General features: G+C 53.3%; 1 protein-coding gene across 1 annotated transcript in view; it reads left to right on the forward strand.

Moving 5' to 3' along the window:
- The window catches only part of UMODL1 (uromodulin like 1), a 70944-nt gene that overhangs the window by 32816 nt on the left and 20005 nt on the right, over positions 1-18123 (forward strand). The window contains exons 10-16 of the mRNA XM_063659821.1: positions 5020-5157; positions 6341-6753; positions 6799-7246; positions 9095-9352; positions 11548-11660; positions 14790-15003; positions 16772-16909. Of these exons, the coding sequence (XP_063515891.1) occupies positions 5020-5157; positions 6341-6753; positions 6799-7246; positions 9095-9352; positions 11548-11660; positions 14790-15003; positions 16772-16909 (1722 nt within the window). The remainder of the gene's footprint in view (positions 1-5019; positions 5158-6340; positions 6754-6798; positions 7247-9094; positions 9353-11547; positions 11661-14789; positions 15004-16771; positions 16910-18123) is intronic.

Consider the following 18123-nt stretch of genomic DNA (forward strand, 5'->3'; position numbering starts at 1 on the left):
GGCAGCTGGACAACTGCCCACCTGTGGGTCTATTTCTTTTCTTTTCTTTTTTTCTCTTCTCTTTTCTGTTTTTTTAAGACAGAGTTTCGCTCTTGTTGCACAGGCTGGAGTGCAATGGCACGATCTCGGCTCATTGCAACCTCTACCTCCTAGGTTAACGTGATTCTCCTGCCTCAGCCTCTCCAGTAGCTGGGATTATAGGTGCTCGCCACCATGCCTGGCTAATTTTTGTATTTTAAGTAGAGACAGGGTTTCACCGTGTTGGTCAGGCTGGTCTCGAACTCCTGACCTCAGGTGATCCACCTGCCTCAGCCTCCCAAAGTGCTGGGATTACAGGCGTGAGCCACCGTGTCTGGCCTCTGTGGGTCTATTTCATTACCCTGTGTGTTATTTCATTTTACTTGGTGTTGCCTTGAAGCAGGAGGTCATGGACACAGGACAGACAAAAAGACAGAGACAGAGAGATAAAGAGAGAGACAGAAAGGCACAGAGACCAGGTTTTTGCCATCCTACAGTAGGCACGAAGTTCTCTCCTGGCTGTGAGGGCACACACAGTCTCTAGATCCACAAGCTCCAGTTTTGGGCTCAATCTGTGGAGTGGGTGCCTCTCTGGTTGTCTCCTGGAGTGCTGGGTCTTGGAGCTCAGCCATGTGCTGGCTTCCTGTCCCAACCTTCCCCAACCAGGAGGTGCTGGGAAGAACTGGGTTGGGTGTGGGGGATCTGCTCTTTGAAGTCATGCCTGGAAACCTCAGCCTGGGGTCACTCTGTTCACTTGGAACTCCCTAAAGATGGAGATACTGCAGTGGCCCCTGTACCTAGTAAGAGCCCACCTAGCTGGGCTGCAGGGTAGGGCCTGAGGGTGGGGTCCACAGGGTATGCCCCCAGCAGGGTCCTCAGTGTGTGACCCCGTGATCCAACCTTCAGGTGGATCCAGCCTTCAGGTGGATGCCTCCCAGACTGCCCTCCACACCTCCCTGCCTCCCTGCTCCCATCCTCTGGGACTAGGGCTCAGGCGATTCCAGATCCCTGCCAAATGAGAACCTTGGTAGCAGGGATGTCGTGGGTAGAATGGCGGCCCCCTCCAAAAAGATATGTTCACCTGGGACTTCAGAATGTGACCTTATTTTGAATAAGGGTGTTTGCAGACATGATTAAGGTAAGGATGTCAAGATGAGGTCCTCCTGCCATTGGATTTGGGTGGGCCTGAAGTTCAGTGACAAGTGTCCTTATACGAGACAAGAGGAGGAGACACAGACACAGAGGCCAAGATTGGAGTGATGCAGCCACAAGCCAAGGGACCCCTGGAGCCACAAGATAAGACACTGGAAGAGGCCTGGGAAAGCCCCTTTCCTGGAGCCCCAGAGGGAGGGCGGCCCTGCTGACACCTGGAGTTTGGACTTCGCCTCCAGAACGGCAGGAATACATCTGTGCTGTTTCAGGCCCCCCAGCTGGTGTGTTTGTGATGGCAGCCACAGGCGACTCATGTCTTGCATCTCTAGGACTGGATGAATCCATTGTAAGCATTTGCAGCACCCCACTCCCCACGCAGTTCCAGTGGCCCTGCAGAAGTTGTTAAGCTCCTTCTGTAGGCTCTTGCCCAGCAGGGTCCCGGGCTTCCTCCACATTTCAGAGCTGAGGTGCTGGTGTGGGCAGGTCTCCTGAGCTGGGAGGTCAGCTGTGTGGCCAGCGATGGTGACGCCTCAGGCTGTGCATGGCCGGGGAGGCGGCCCTGCCTCTGCACTCTTTTGACTCCATGACTACTGGTGTCTTCAGACGCCAGAGCCGGGGGAGCAACCATGGGGCACTGCCCCTACCTGGGGAGGAAGCACGAGGCCTGAGCCCAGCTTACAGGGGGACATCCACCCCTCCCTGAGAGCCCCACCTTCACGGCGAGGATCTGCAGAAGAAGACATTTGATACTACTCGGCAAAACAAACGAGAAATGAAAACACAAAAAGAGCTCCTCTGAAGAAGAAAAGGTATTTGTGCTGTGGTCCATGTAGAAATAATGTTGTTGGCACAACTAGAACATTCTTGAGTCATTCAGGAGCACTCACTGCCCGTGCGTCAACACGTCCCAACCCCAATAGATGAGGCGAACAGCAGCCCGTGGAGGGGTCAGGTTGTCGTGACCTTATCTTTACCCTTAGGCCGTCCATCCCAGGGCCTGGGGTTTCCTGCACCAATCACAGTGGACTGTGTAGGTGGCCATGTGTTCAGTCTTTCCCCACGAGGTACATCCTGTGTGCTGGGAGGCCTGGAGGCTGAGCCGCCCCCTGTGCCTACGAGTTGCACCCTCATAGCAGCGGCCAAACCTCCTGCTCACTTTGCCCCATAGGAAGAGGTTAGAGTGAGGTGGAACAGGTTGGAATCCCAGCTCTGACTCTCACTCACTGTGGGATGCTGCACAAATGACTTCCTCTCCCTGGGCCTCAGTATACTCATCTGTGGAATGAGATTACAGCAACATCCCACCTCCTATGGTGATGGAGTAAATTAAGGCACAATGCCTGTGTGGGTTTAGCCCAGTGCCTGTGCATGGCGACAGTGCATTTCTGATGGCCCCTCCAGCGTTCAAGGCTAACTCTTCCAGGATTAACTTTCATATCTTGGATGAGAGCTCATCTAGGAAGGTCTCCTAGCAACCCCTGGGTTCCCACTGGTCCTTCCTCCTCACGGGGCTCCTCTATCTATCCCTCACATCACTTCCATTCAATCTCTTGCTCCTAACAGCATGGCCCCTATTCCTTCTCTTCCCCAACATCTGCTCTCAGGAGAGATTCTCATACAGTGCCCATTTGTTCTAGAGTGAGGGTCATCACTGTGCTTCTACGAGGCACCGCTGTGAACCCTCTGCACCGACCTCAGCCAGAGGAGCAGGACTCCCACCGGCATCCTTCTGCGTGAGAGGCCGTGTGGGTCTTCTGAGGCCCTGGAATCAATGCTGCTTTTCCTGGGGCCAGAGTAGGTGGAGCTGAGCTCCCCAGAGCTTCCAGTTGGCTGCCTGCTCCCACCCGCCTCACCACTGTGCGAGCCCTTTCCATCCCTTCTGCAGAATGAGAGAAGGGCCGTGAGTGAGGACCCTGGCCTGGGGCTGTCGCCATCCCCCTCACCTGCTGGCCAGGCTAACGTACTGCAGGCTGCTTCCTTTCCTTAGGTTCGCGGGCACCGCTATTTGTCCAGCGTCCATTTGTGGTGGCATCAGGACGAGGTGCTCTGTGCCCTCTTTCTCCCAGTGTGCATCTGACACACGCCCCCAGGAGAGTCCAAGGGGCATCACTTCTGGAGGACACCCTGGGCCCTGAAAGACAGATCATGGTCCAACTGAGGAGCCTGCACCTTGCTGGGACAGGGTGGCCCAGGAGATCTGGGGTCTGTACCTGCTCCTGGACCCTCTCCAGTTTGTTCTGGGTGGGGCCAGCTCAGGAGGGGCACCTGAGCTGGGATTCTCTGAAGCAGCTGCCCCCATTGCTCCAGGAGAGGGCTTAGCCCTTGTCCCAGCTGCGGGGCCAGTGGGAGCAGTGTGCAGCATCCTGCCCTGGGCTCTCGCTGGCTCTGCGCCCTTGCCTGGCCAGCCTGGGAGGGTGCAGAGGCTCACTGGCAGCTCTTCCTACTCCCACACCTGCCTCTTCCTCTGAGCTGGAGGGCCAGGAAGCCTCAAGGCTTAATGCAAGACTAAATACAGCTGTCAGCGCCTTCCTCTGAGCTCGCTTGGGAGCTGTCTGGGGGGACGGAGGAGTGAAGACTAGGTGAATCACCACACACCAGAATAGACATCAGGTGCTTGGTGGTTCGAGCCAGCGTCTTGCCTGGTGCCTCTGCTGTCCTCCATGGACTGCAGCCCAGCCAGCCTAGGCTCCAACCCCAAACCGGAGCACCCCCAGGAGAGTTACCTGTAGGCTGGAGGTTGAGTAGCACCCCAGGAAGAGGTGTGGGTTGGCACCAGCAGTGTTCTGATGGCAAGGCAGTCCCCAGGCCATGCCAGGGTGGTGGCGGCATAGCTGTTGTGGCAGCTGACAAGCTTGCTGTTCTCCAGGGAAGCTGCTTCTGTGGAGACCGCAGGAAGCACAACTGAAAAAAACCCACAAAACAGGCCTCAGAGCACTTGGCAGCAGGGTTTTCTTTGCACAGAACTGAACTGGTCCTGCATCGTGGCTTAAATTCCAACTGAATTGGAACTTCCCTGGTATGCTGGGTGTGGGTTCGTTCCCAAGCACCTCCACCTGCAGCTCTGCAGAAGCACGCACAGAAGGCACTGTCACCATCCAGCAGTGCCTGGCCCCTGATGACCCCTCAGCTCAGCCACCCCATGGGAACTACATTGTCCTTGTCCTCACCTTCATTCCCCTCAGGCGGGCCCCCCAGTGACATGACTTCACAAGTCTTTGGGGCACAGGAGGAGGATCATACCTGTGGAGACACCCGGGTGCTCTAGAATGGTGTGGGAAGTTCAGGTTATACTCGGCTGGACCCCACCCCCTGCGCGGGAAGTTCATGTTATAGTCAGGCTGATCCCCACTCCCGGCGTGTAAAGCTGGTGTCATACTCAGTTGGACCCCCACCCCCGGCGTGGAAAGCTCATGTTATACTCAGCCGGACCCCCACCGCCCATGCAGAAAGTTCACGTTATACTCAGCTGTATCCCCACCCCAGCTGTTACTTTCCTGTTTTCTTGGTTGAGACACTAAGTATTGGAGAATGTTGGCACATCAGAGAGGAGAAAGCATTTCAACTTTTGGGTGTGGAAACGGAATAAAGAAGAGAGGGTTAGATGCACATCTATGGGTGCTAATATTGAAGGAATGAACATTTCCTAATCTTTGCCCCCAAATAAGCCAACCAATGTGAAGGTGGCCATAAGCTTGTTATGAGAGTGTTGGACGGGTGCCCCAAAGTGCCCCTCCTCCCGGCCGTTCACTGCAAAGACGGCTAGGAAGGACTCCTTCCAGCATGGGTCTGTCTTCTGATCACTCTTTGGCTGTTTTCTCATGGGTTTTGACTTGTGTCTCCCCCTGGCAGACTGGGACGAGTGTGTGGACAGCGCGGAACACGACTGCTCACCGGCTGCCTGGTGCATCAACCTGGAGGGCTCCTACACCTGCCAGTGCCGCACCGCCAGGGACGCCACCCCCTCCCGCGCAGGCCGGGCCTGTGAGGGTACGTGTTGACCACCCTGCCAACTCTGGGAAGACTCCCTGCCCGAGAATCTGGGGGTGGGGCAAGGTCCAATTCTCCATAGGCACAGTGCTGAGGACCTATGGTAATGTTAGGGGCCTACAGAAATGTTTTCATTTCAATTTATTTTAAAATCACAAGAAAGAAATTAATAGAAGGATAGTAAATATACATAAAACAATGAATCTAGCTTGGATTACACTCATCTCTATCCAAATGCCATTATAAAATGTAATTTTTGATAGATTTTTAAGTGGAGGGGTACAGGGGTCCATGAAGGCCAAGTTCCTTGGGCCCACAGAAGTCAGGATGCAGCCCGGGGTCAGGGGATTCCTCCCCAGGTGGCCTGGAGCCCGAGAGGGTGTGGCCTGGAGCCCGAGAGGGTGTGGAAGCCCAGAGAAGCTGCAGAGAGGCTGGATGGGGCCCGCTGAGCTCTAGTCCTGCTGTATCGGCCCCCAGTCTTTTCTGTGGGCCAGTTCTGATGAGTGGGTTGGGGATACCTGGGATGCTGAGTTGAGCAGCAGGAGGAGGCCACGTAGGGACCTAAAATGCAGTGACTGATTAGCAATGTCGGCCCTGACACAGGCGTGGCAGAGGTGCCCAGCCACTGGCTTGCCAGCCCCCGCTGAAGGCTTTCTAGCTGGAAGGAGGAGCCGAGACCAGTTCCCTGGGGAGAATATTCTTTAGACACTGTGTGTTCTGTCCTGCTTCCTAACATCCCACACCTTGTCTTCTGTTTTTCTTATTTGCCTAATGTCCTGCAAGTCGATGACAGCATCCAGCACCAAGTCCCACATTGAGCACAAATCTGGGGGAAATTGTCCCATTTTCCCAGAGTCCTGATGGATTAATCTGAGGCCTGTGAGAACCAAGCCCTGCATTCAAGTCCGGGTTTTGTAGCCCCCCCGGTGGATCTCTCACCCTCAACTTCAGTTTCCTCATTTATCCAGTGGAGAGGCGTGATTTGCCTTCGGAGAGCCCCGGGGAGCCTGCAAACATGGGCCCATGAAACACTCCTGAATGCCAGCTGAGCCCGCCTGCATCCCTGGCCAGGCCCACTCGGGGATGCAGAGCAGTCCTGCTGGACGACCATGCTGCCCTCCTGGGAGGGCTCTTACTCATGGGTGGGATCCAGCAGGCTCTGACAGTGGATGTGTCTTGGCAGGTGAACTGGTGAGCCCCACAGGCGGTGGGCTGTCTGCGGCAACAGGGGTAACGGTCCCAGCTCTTGGCACGGGAACAGCAGCCCTCGGCCTAGAGAACTTCACCTTGTCACTCAGCCCTGGGCACCCTCAGGGCACCCCGGCAGCAGGCCAGGCCTGGACCCCAGAGCCCTCACTTAGAAGAGGGGGCAGCAATGTGGTCGGGTATGACAGGAACGACACAGGAAAAGGCGTGGAGCAGGAGGTGCCCAGCACTGCCCTGGGTCTGGGGATGGACCAGGGGAGCCCCAGCCAGGTGAACCCCAGCCAGGGGAGCCCCAGCCAGGGGAGCCTCAGACAGGGGAGCACCAGCCAGGGGAGCACCAGCCAGGAGAGCCCCAGCCAGGGGAGCCCCAGCCAGGGGAGCCCCAGCCAGGCGAGCCCCAGACAGGGGAGCCCCAGCCAGGGGAGCCCCAACCAGGGGAGCACCAACTACGCGAACTCCAGCCAGGAGAGCCCCAGCCAGGGGAGCACCAGCCACGTGAACTCCAGCCAGGGGAGCCCCAGCCAGGCGAGCACCAGCCAGGGGAGCCCCAGCCAGGTAAGCCCCAGCCATAGGAACACTATCGGGGTGATAGGCACCACCTCTTCCCCCAAGGCTCCTGGGTCAACCCACAGCTTCCCTCCTGGGGCCACAGATGGCCCACTGGCCCTCCCTGAACAGCTACAGGGAAACTCCACCATGGAGCCACCCTCCTGGCCTTCCCCTACTGAGGACCCCACTGGCCACGTCATGTGGCATGCCACCCGTTCCACCCAGGAAACACTTCTGAATCCCACGTGGCTGCGAAATGAGGACAGTGGACCCTCCGGTTCTGTAGACCTGCCATTGATCCCCACCCTCACAGCTCTGAAGACCCCCGCCTGTGGTGAGTTCCTCGAATGGTGCATGGGGACTAGGACTAATAGGACCCATAGCCTGTGTGAGCCTCTGGGGGCAAAGCTCCCACAGCTGTGGAGTCGCAGGCTGCTAGCAATGCTCAGGCGGCATCCTCATCTTGTGCGTGAGGAAACGGAGGCACCCAGCAGCTGGTTTCTAGTTGAGTTTGGAAGACAGCTTGGTCCCCTTGCCTGTCCCAGACCTCTCTTCCCCATCTCTTAGGGTGCCCTGTCTGCAGCAGCTGGGGCAGAGGTCTGCCTTCAGGAGCAGGCTTTGGGGCTTACTTGTCGCATTAGGTGCTGGAACCATCCCCTGAGGTGTTGACCACCCCCGCTGTCCTGCCTCCTAGCAGAGCTGTGCCCCAGCCCCAATCAGTGTGATGACACCCCCACAACAACTCTGCACCCCCCAGTAATGCTGCACTCCCATAGCTGTTCTGCACCCCTCAGCTGTTCCGTCACCCTGCCAAGCGTTCTGCAGCCCTGCAGCTGCTCTGCACACCAAGGTGTGCTGCACCCCAGCTTTTCTGCACCCCCGGCTCTTCTGTACTCCCAGCTGCTCTGCACCTCCCCAGCTGTTCTGTATCTCCCCAGCTGCTCTGTATCTGCCCAGCTGTTCTATATGCCCCAGATATTCTGCATTTCCCCAGCTGTTCTGCACCCCCAGCTGTTCTGCATCCCCAGCTGTTCTGTATCTGCCCAGCTGCTCTGTATCTGTCCAGCTGCTCTGTATCTCCCCAGCTGCTCTGTATCTGCCCAGCTGTTCTATATGCCCCAGAGATTCTGCATCGTCCCAGCTGTTCTGTATCTCCCCAGCTGTTCTGCACCCCCAGCTGTTTTGTACCTCCCAGCTCTTCTGTATCTCCCCAGCTCTTCTGTATCTCCCCAGCTGTTCTGTACCTCCATAGGTGTTCTGCACCTCCCCAGCTGTTTTGCGCCTCCTCAGCTGTTCTGTACCCACAGTTCTGCAGTTCCCCAGCTGTTCTTCACCCCAGATATTGAACCTCCGCGGATGCTCTGGATTGTCAGCTGTTCCGCACCCCCAGTTTTTTTTTACCCCCTAAGTGTTCTGTACCCCCATCTGCTCTACACATCCAGAGTTCCTGCACCCCCCAGCTGTTCTGCACCTCTAGTCATACTGTAACCCCCAGCAGTTCCATGTTACTTGTAGAAGATTTAGCCATCACCAAGCCCCCAGGTGACATCTCAGGAGATTCACAGCAGGAATCTGTGCAGGAATTGGGTCTCGGCCATGACAGCCCTGTGAGCTTGCAGAGCTAGCCTGCCTCTGGATTTCAACCAAATGAGCTGTTAAATGTGATCTTCCTCAATGCATTTCCTCTGCTAAGCAGCACAGGCTCTAAGACTAAACTCTTAAGCCCATGTAAGTCAGTATTACCAAGGGACCTGGTGTCTTCCTGTAAGAATGGCTCTCTAGCCAGCATTGTCACCAATGTCAACTCCTAGTTGGACCCTGGGTAAATCCACTCAGGGGTCAAGAGTAGACAGTCCATCTGAGGCACCACCAAGAACCTGCTCAAGAGGCCTTCATTTTGGGGAGTCCAGGGGCCTCAGGGATGTATATGAACCACCTGCTGAAACAAAACAAAATCAGAAGCCATTTGCTATCATCCCAAGGAGGGACAAGGATGCAGGCCCAGGAAGCCCGGGCTTGGGAGGTTTGTACAGGATCCTACTCACCCATCACCTTGGCGGCCATCACCTGCAAATCGCTCATGTTCCCATGGTGATGAATTTGATTTTTGGCATTGGGCGAGGCTTCTTTTCTCCTAGAAATGGCTTGATTGTAATTTTGGTGTTTATATTCCACTTCCCAGTTCCCATCTCCATTGGGAGGATCATGGTCTCCAATGTGACCAGCACCGGCTTCCACCTGGCATGGGAAGCGAGTCTTGCTTTGGACTCCACCTTCCAGCTCACTCTGACTTCCACGTGGAGCCCTACTGTGGTCCTAGAGACCCGGAACACGAGTGTGACACTGTCGGGGCTGGAGCCTGGGGTCTTGCACCTGGTTCAGATCATGGCCAAAGCATGTGGGAAAGAAGGTGCCAGAGCTCATCTGAAAGTGAGGACAGGTAATGGGCTTCCATTTGTTTTTAAAGAGAGGAACAAAAAGTATGAAAAAGACTTTCCGTGGGTGAAGGCTTAAGAGAGCTGGATTTGTTTGTGGGCTACTAGGTGTCATTGTTCCTCTCAGCTTAGGGACATCCGGCTGGCTTCAGCAGGCATGCAACCATGGCCAGGCAGGAGGCGGCTTATTCAGGAAAAGACATTAGGCTGCCTGCGGTCACGGAGGCGGCAGCAGAGTGCTGCAGACTGCGCCTGGGAGGCTGCGGGTGCGGCTCGCCCATGTCCTCCAGAGGAGGCAGCATGGAAAATGCATGCGGTGCTCATCTGTTGAGCTGCATCCACTCCCTCTGATCTCAACAGTCCTACAGAGGACTTGGCTTTCAGGAAGGACATCGACAGACAATCGGCAGTCACACGGATGATCTGTGAGCAGCCCGCCAGAGCCTGGGGCCACAAAGTAAAGAACTGAGCAATAATGAATCAAACATAGACTCCACTGCCTTCCAGCTGGACAGTGACAATATTACACATATTTGGATGAAATTCCTCTTTTCTTTTCATTAGCATTGCTATCTGGGTATTTTCTTATGTGTACCTTACCTGGGTAGTCAAGGGCGTGTCTGATGTTGCAGGCTGGTTTTCACGCCATGGGCAGCTTCCCAAGCATTGATAGCAGTGGTCTGCACGGGGGGGCGCACACCCCTTGTGGGAGGTGTAAGATGGTTTCACACTGTGGGCAGCATTGATAGCAGTGGTCTGCACAGAGGGGCGCACACCCCTTGTGGGAGGTGTAAGATGGTTTCACACTGTGGGCAGCATTGATAGCAGTGGTCTGCACGGAGGGGCACACACCCCTTGTGGGAGGTGTAAGATGGTTTCACACTGTGGGCAGCATTGATAGCAGTGGTCTGCAGGTGGGGCGCACACCCCTTGAGAGAGGCATAAGATGGCCTATTGGGATGCAGTAATAGAAGTTGAGAACTTCTATGTATGTGCTTTAAAGTACCAATCAGCCATGGCCTGAGAAATCAGAGAACAGACGGAGTGCATGATGTGAATTGTGCACGTTCACGAGCAGCTGGAGAGGAGGGAGATCAGTGCTGGCTGGACGGTCAGGCAGGGTGGCTCTGGGGTCTGAGAGCCAGAGTTGGGCCTCTGAAGGTCTCAGCTGCTCTGGACGGGACTGGCTGCTTGGGGGACCCCGAACCTGTGGGTGCACTTATACCCACTCTCACCTGTGCACCTGTCCTGCTACTGATGGCTTTCAGACTGGGTTGCCCATGCCAGCCATGGAGACTGAACCAGAGGCCCTCAGGGGCAGCAACAACATTGATCTCAAGGGTGTAGAGTTTGGGGTTCCCCCTGGAATGCATAGCAGAATGGCTCTGTAGTTTGTCTTAAACTTAGTGAGAAGCTCTGGGGAGATGGACTCCAAGCCCCCTGAGGGGAGAGCTGTGTCTTTCTCCTTCACTGTCTAGAATGCCTCTGGCACATGGCAGGCGCTTCGCAAATATCTGGTGAGGGATTGACTGAACACTGGGGTGGCTGCCATGCCAGGGCCAGGATGGGTGGCGACATTCCTGGACCACATTTATGTGCCACATACTCCTAGAAGCCCTCTGCGGAGGGAAAAGATTCAGATGGAACAGATGATGCCAAAACAGGGACTGCCCATAGACCAGGGGAGGTGGGGCTGCTGGGGGAGGAAGAACGGCTGGCTCTAAACAAGACCCCTGGGCACCCTGTCGCCATGTGGACTCTGAGCAGAGGCCTGGCCAGGGCCCTAAGTCCTGGTATACCTGGGACAGCCCAGTTTGCACCCATGGCCCTGGAAAAGTTATTTAATGGTGCCTCCACATGCTTTAAGTCATGCCAGCTTGCTGGGAAATTGTCTGAACCCCAGCATGGGGAACGGCAGCAAGGAAGGAAGGCTGTGTGTCGTGGGGAGACAGTTGCAGGGGCCGAGCTGGCTCCGTGGCCTCTGGAAGGTTCTCCCACTGTGTTAAGGCTTTGTCCTGTGTCCTCTGGAATCTGATGGGCTGTGTCTCTGAGCGCTGGCACTATTCCTTCTTTCTAGAACACCGGTCGGCTTTGGTGTGATGCTCTTCCTGGACATGAAAATATGTTTATTAATATTGAAATGTTAGTCTGTTATCTAATACATCACCAATTCCAAATGTGCTTATCCTCCATCCTGCAGCAGCCCGGAAGCTCATTGGAAAGGTCAGAATCACAAATGTCAGGTACTCAGAATCCTTTCGCAATGCAAGCAGCCAGGAGTATCGAGATTTCCTAGAACTATTCTTCAGGACGGTGAGTTGGTGATATCAGCCCTTAATTCCTTTCAGGAGGGAAAGGGTGGAGGCTGATAGAAATCTAGGTTAGGCACGGTGGCTCACCTCTGTAATCCTAGCACTTTGGGAGGCAGAGGCGGGCAGATTGCCTGAGCTCAGGAGTTCGAGACCACCCTGGGAAACATGGCAAAACCCCATCTCCACCCAAAAAAAAAACAAAAAACAAAAAACAAAAAATTAGCCTGTCATGGTGGTGCATGTTTGTGACCTCAGCCACTCAGCAGGCTAAGGCAGGAGAATCTCTTGAACCCAGGAGGCAGAGGTTGCAGTAAGCCGAGATCGTGCCACTGCACTCCAGCCTGTACAACAGAGTGAGACCCTGTGGGAAAAAAAAAGAATTCTAGTTTCATCCAACTAGGAATTTGACTTGTAGGTGCTATGAGCTCCTCATTTCTGAAGGAAGCCAGGACTTTAAGCTCTGGCCTGGCTCCCTGAGTGTCCCTGGATCTGCCCAAAGACACAGTTAGCAGACAGGAGGCACAACTCTTCCTCTGCTGCATCCTTCATACTTCACTTTCTGTCCAGTGAAACTTGTTTTTCAGTTGTGGAACCTATGAAGCAGAAAGTCCCTCCACGATTTTTTTTTTTAAAACCTGTAAAAAGTGAGATTTATTTCATAGACCATAAAATCTACTTTTAAACTGTACAATTCAGTGGTTTGGACCATTTTGCAAAATTGTGCAACCATCACTACTAATTCCAGAACATTTTCATCACCCAAAAAAGAAACCTCATACCCATTAGAAGTCACTCCCAGCTGGGCGTGGTGGCTCATGTCTATAATCCCAGCACTTTGAGAGGCTGAGGTGGGTGGATCGCCTGAGGTCAGGAGTTCTAGACTAGCCTGGCCAACATGGCGAAACCCCATCTCTACTAAAAATACAAAAATTAGCTGGGCATGGTGGCGGGTGCCTGTAATCCGAGGTACTCAGGAGGCAGAGGCAGGAGAATCGCTTGAAACCAGGAGGCAGAGGTTGCAGTGAGCTGAGATCATGCCACTGCACTCCAGCCTTGCGACAGAGCAAGACCCCATCTCAAAAAAAAAAAAAAAAAAAAAAGTCACCCCTCTCGCCACTTCCTCCAACTCCTGGTAATCACTAATCTGCTTTTTATCTCTATAGATTTGCCCATTGTGGACATTTCACAGAAATAGAATCGTACAATATGTGACTTTTTGTGTCTGGCTTCTTTCAGTTACAATGAGGTTTTCGGGTTTCATCCACGTGGCAGCATGTGTCAGCACTGGATTCCTTGTTATGGCTGGGGCATAACCCATGCAGGCTCATCCATTCATTCACCGAGGGCACTGGGCGGCTCCCCTCTTCTGTCTGTTATAAAATAGTGCTGCGATGCCCCTGCCTCAAAGAAAGTTCTTTTCCTGCCCTTTCCTGCATTCCTCCCTGCCATCCCCTCAGTATTCTCCAGGACGCTATCTGTTACCATTTAGTGACGTGCCTTCTTGTGGACTTTTTTAGGTAAAGGGAGTGCCCTCGTCATAATCTAGTGATTTTGTTTGCACGGAATCTCACATTGTAGATTTCCTGAGTCTGGGCTCAGCACAGAGAGGGTTTGACATTGCCACCTAGTGGCCTGTTGTGGTAATACCGTAGCAGGGCTGCAAACCCCAGCGCTTCACCCACAGAGGAGAAGATTCGGCAGCCTTTGGGAAGGCTTAGCTCATTCCCTGCTCCTGATGTGTGCATTCAGGAGTTGTTGATGGTTTGATTAATAATATGGTTTGATTAATAATGTGCTCTCATTGATAAGGTTAAATAGTAGTTAGAATATTAAACAACAAACACTGAATCCTTCCATCTGGCTCTAGTGGTCAAAAGAGGTGGCTCCGTTTCCTTCCCAAGTTTCTTGATTAATCTTTCCTCTTTGCACCATTTCTTCCTTTGCCCATTTTTGGGGTGTTGTTTTTCTGTTTGCCTAGAATTTCAGGACAGCAAATAATCATACAACTTAATCACAGAAGTAGGATGTTGAGAGAAATTTCAGGGATTTCACTTGCTGATAACCACAGACGTGGATGTCCAGGAGGTGTTGGCTGCATGCCTCGGTCCCTGGCTCTTCACCACTTCCTAGCAAGAGGCCTGGAAGTTTGCTTAGAGGTTGGTTTGAAATGCAGCTAAAAGTCACATTAATCCAAGACTATGCCAGATTCCTCTGAGAGAAAGAAAGAGGGAAGAATTGATTGTGAGGATGGTCACGACAACAGTCATCTACTGAGCCAACCAAGGGCAGCTGTGGTCTCCCTTGGGTCCACAGGCTCTGAGAGGGACAATGGATCTGTTCACCTTGGCGGCCCAGAAGCCGGGAAGTGAGTCCATGACCCGGGCCTTGAGCCATCGAACCTGTGAGGACAAACCCTGGAAGTACCCATAGGAGGTTTGCATTGAGGATGATTAAAGCTCGTTTTAAGCTTGTTTGCCTTTCTGGGTGCTTTGACCATGATGGGTTAGTGTGGAATCATATAGCGTGTGGTGTGTGACTCTGTCCAAAGAGACAGAGTAGAAAGCAGGGTGTTCGGGGGCAGGAATCCCCTGTCCTAATAGGGATGTTGGAAATGCTCACAGGAAGCAGTCTGGGGACAGGTAGGGAGGGAGAATGAAAGAGGACATGTTCTGCAGTGTCAGGAGCAAAAGGGCTGTTCCAGAGAAGGCAGTGGGGAGTGGTCTCCCGCCCCATGACCCCTCACTCAGCCCCCTGCCCTCGGTGGCTGCAAACCAGGAGTATTAGGTTCTAGAAGCCCTTGTGAGCCCCCAGCAAATTTTAAGCCCCATGAGGTAGGGTCTCTGCCTGTGCCCCAAGTCCCACCCTCGCCCCACAGGCATCTTTCTGAAGCTGTTTACTGGTTTTTGGGGGGAAGCAAGGGCTCTTCTCATATCACAGACACTCCCAGGCATTTGTGCTGGGCTTGAAAACACGGCAGACCGGAAAGGGGCCCAGAACCAACCTGTGGCTTTTACCTTTGTGCCACGGGCCAGCCCTGCTGCTGGGCAGACTGGCAGGAGGAACTGCCTTGAGACGGGCATCTGTTTCCTCTCAGCGCGGGGACCTCCTTACATTGCCTCTTTCCCCGCAGGTGCGGGGCTCCCTGCCAGCCACCCTGCGTCAGCACATGGACGCTGGCGAGATCAGGATGGAAGTCATCGGCGTCACCAACGGCAGCGTCGTGGTGGAGTTTCACTTGCTGATAATCGCAGATGTGGATGTCCAGGAGGTGTCAGCTGCATTTCTCACCGCCTTCCAGACCGCACCTCTGCTGGAGGTGATCAGAGGCGACACCTTCATACGGGGTACGAGAGGCTAGGACGGAGCCTCTTCCATGTTCCGGAACCAGAAGCAGCCAGAGCGCAGCCACCACCCTTCGCTTTTGAAAGATGTTGTGTTGTGCCCATGTGGTCCTTCTTCCCCCAGAATTAGATGAAGACGTGAAATAGATAGGACCCTGTCTGTCCCTCTTATTGCGATTATAATTTTGTAAAGGTTGAAGTGTTGAAAACATCTTCGGGTGAACTGCAGATCCCCAGGGGTGCTGCTTTCTTTCTGGGTTGACCCCCCACCTCCGCTGCTTGTTTCCATGAGCTGAGGGCAGATGCATCCCTCTCTGCCGCCAGACTCTCCCCCAAGCATAGTTCCCAAGGAGATCCCAGTAAAGATAATTAACGAGAAAAGCAGGGAGGAAAAGACAATTCAGATTCCTTTCTCCTATCATACTTGAACATAAATGATGAATGGCTTATAGTTACATGTATCAGAAATGAAAGACCTTTTAAAAATTGAAGATTCATATTAATTTTTTGATTTTTAGAATAAGAAGGACTTCCTAAAGAAAATACGATTTTTAGAGGAAAAGGATGAGATGCTGACTACATGCAGAGATAAATCAAAATAAAGGCACCATTTTAAAGCAAAGTAAACAAAAAATTTTTCAATAATTTGATGAAGTTGTTAGTATCCCAAATACATAGAGAGATCATACAAATAGATGAGAAATATTAAGAACCTGATGGATAAATGTACGAAACCTCTACACAGACAAGGTATAAAAGAAGAAATATGAATGACTAGCAAAGATGTGGTAACCCAAGACATCCCCATTAGAATGCATTGCACTTTTTGCCCATCAAATTGCAAAAAAAGGTCTCTTTACTGCTGACATGAATACTGGTGAAAGTGTAGTGAGGCAGGTGTTTGCACAGATTGCTGGTGGCAGAAGGATTTGCTCACGCTTCCTGGAAACCAGTTTGGTGATGTAAATCAAGCGCTTTCAAAATGGCCATCCACTTGGATTCTGAAATATCACCTCTACGACTTTGTCCTAATGAATTTGATCTCAGTTTGGACCGCAGTTTAAATACAAAGATGTTCATCTTCAGTGTTACTTTAAAAGCCAAAGAGTTGGAAGTCACCAATCATCCAGTAACAAAGAAGGTGCTAAATTACCAGGTGTCCCTGCCCCGGGCTGTTGTGCAATGATGAGAATAGCGGTTTGTGGATTTGCATGGAGCTAGTTGGTGGCAGAGGCAAGCCGTGCTCTCAGAGCATGCCTGCATTTTAAAAGGCCAGAAGGAAGTACGTCCACATGCTAACTTGCTCCTGGCCATGCTTTTCTGGTTCTTATTCATGTTCTGCAGTAAACCTGTTTTGCTGTCAATAATCAACCCAGCGTCATGGTGAAAGGCAAATGGCCTGAGGGCCTTCTGCCCAGGGTTGGGCTTGCGGCCTGGGTCCCTTGGGCTGGACCGAGGTGGGTCTGGAGGCCTGTGCACCTCCTGGTTACTCCCGGGAACTGAAAGGATGGCCCTGCTCTGCCCAGATCCCCCTCCCAGCCCTGGGCCAGAATCCTACTTCCAGAACAGCCCCTGCAGACATACCTAGCCTTTCCCAGCCCCAGCTGCAGGAAGCCTCCTGTACTCTCCAGAACTGGCGAGCTTGACTGCAGTCTGCTGTGGCTGGAGTTTCCAGCTTTGTCTGTGAGATGCGCTCTCCCCCAACCAGGCTGCTGTGAGCCCGCAAGCCCCCAGGGATGTTCTTCTGTTTTGTCTTCTAAATGTTGTACAGATTACGATGAGTGTGAAAGGAAGGAGGACGACTGTGTGCCGGGGACATACTGTCGAAACACCCTCGGGTCTTTCACTTGTAGCTGCGAGGGAGGAGCCCCCGACTTCCCTGTGGAATATTCTGAGAGACCCTGTGAAGGTAATGTTGTCAGAGTTTCTTTTTCTGGAATACTGTCTCATAATCGGTTTTTTTTAAGGACATTCACTTGCAAAGGGCTTCTTGTCCTTCTGAAGTCATATTTTTATGTCCTGGGGAAGTTTCCTGTGTGTGTGATGTGGGTGCACGTGTGTGTGTGTGTGATGTATGTGTACATGTGTGTACATGTGTGTGCATGTTCCTTCCCAGTCTTTCATATGTGTCCAGGCTTCTGGGCAGTGCCTTATCTCTCCAAGTGCTAGCTCTGATATCCATGGAGAGAAAATACACACATACATGAGGTGTGAACGTGCAGATGCTGAGCGACCGTCTTGTGAAACATGCAGCCGTGGGACACGCGACACAGGGGAATGTTTCCTCTTGGCCAGTCTTTCCACCCAGCTCTTTTCCTGTTAAATGGGGTCTTAGTGGATTTAGCACTGACCCCAAGATGGCCACTGCTATCCAGGAATCTGTGTCAAGTGAAGGGAGACGGACATTTATACCAGTGAGCGTTGTATCCGGGGGACTATAGAACGTGTCCTGCTTGAGGGAGAATCAGGAAGCACAGAGGAGGCTAAGTTGCTTCAGTTCAGTGAGTGTGGCCAGGGAGGGCTTCCTGGAAGTGGTGTCTTGAAGCTGGTCTTAACAGATAGCTAACATGGCACCCAGCAGGGAGGGCAGGGCATGGTGGGTGGGTGCTGTGGTGAGAACAGAGCTGGTGATGGGTGTGATCTCACATGCAGGGACCTGCAGGAGATGGGTGGCAGAGAGCGAGAAGCAGGCTGCCCAGGGAGGCGGGTGAGGCAGCAGCCAACTGTGAAGTCCTCAGCAATGGTTTGGACTATGGCCCAGAGACAGGAGTGAGCTGGGTGGAGCTGCAGGGTGCTGAGGCTGGGCAAGCCCCACTCTGAGATAAAAGAAGGCACAAACCAGGCCCACAGGTGATGGAGCCCCTGCTGAAGGAGGGTGGAGGGCACGTGCGGAGCTGTGTCTGGGGTCTGCTTCCATACAGACCACCCTGAGAACAGGTGGGTGGATCGGAAACCTTTCCGGGCCCCCTGTTCTCCTAGGCATTGAAACTGAACCTGCTCTGGGGGCAAGAAGGGAGCTGGAGTGGGAAGTTTGGGCACAAGGACCTCAAGAGGAGGCATCATTACCCCATCTTAGAGAATAGACTCAGGGCTCTGAGGGCAGAAGACTCACCCTGTTTCCAC

The sequence above is a fragment of the Pongo pygmaeus genome, chromosome 22, assembly GCF_028885625.2.
Source record: "Pongo pygmaeus isolate AG05252 chromosome 22, NHGRI_mPonPyg2-v2.0_pri, whole genome shotgun sequence".
In the NCBI taxonomy this organism is placed as follows: Eukaryota; Metazoa; Chordata; class Mammalia; order Primates; family Hominidae; genus Pongo; species Pongo pygmaeus.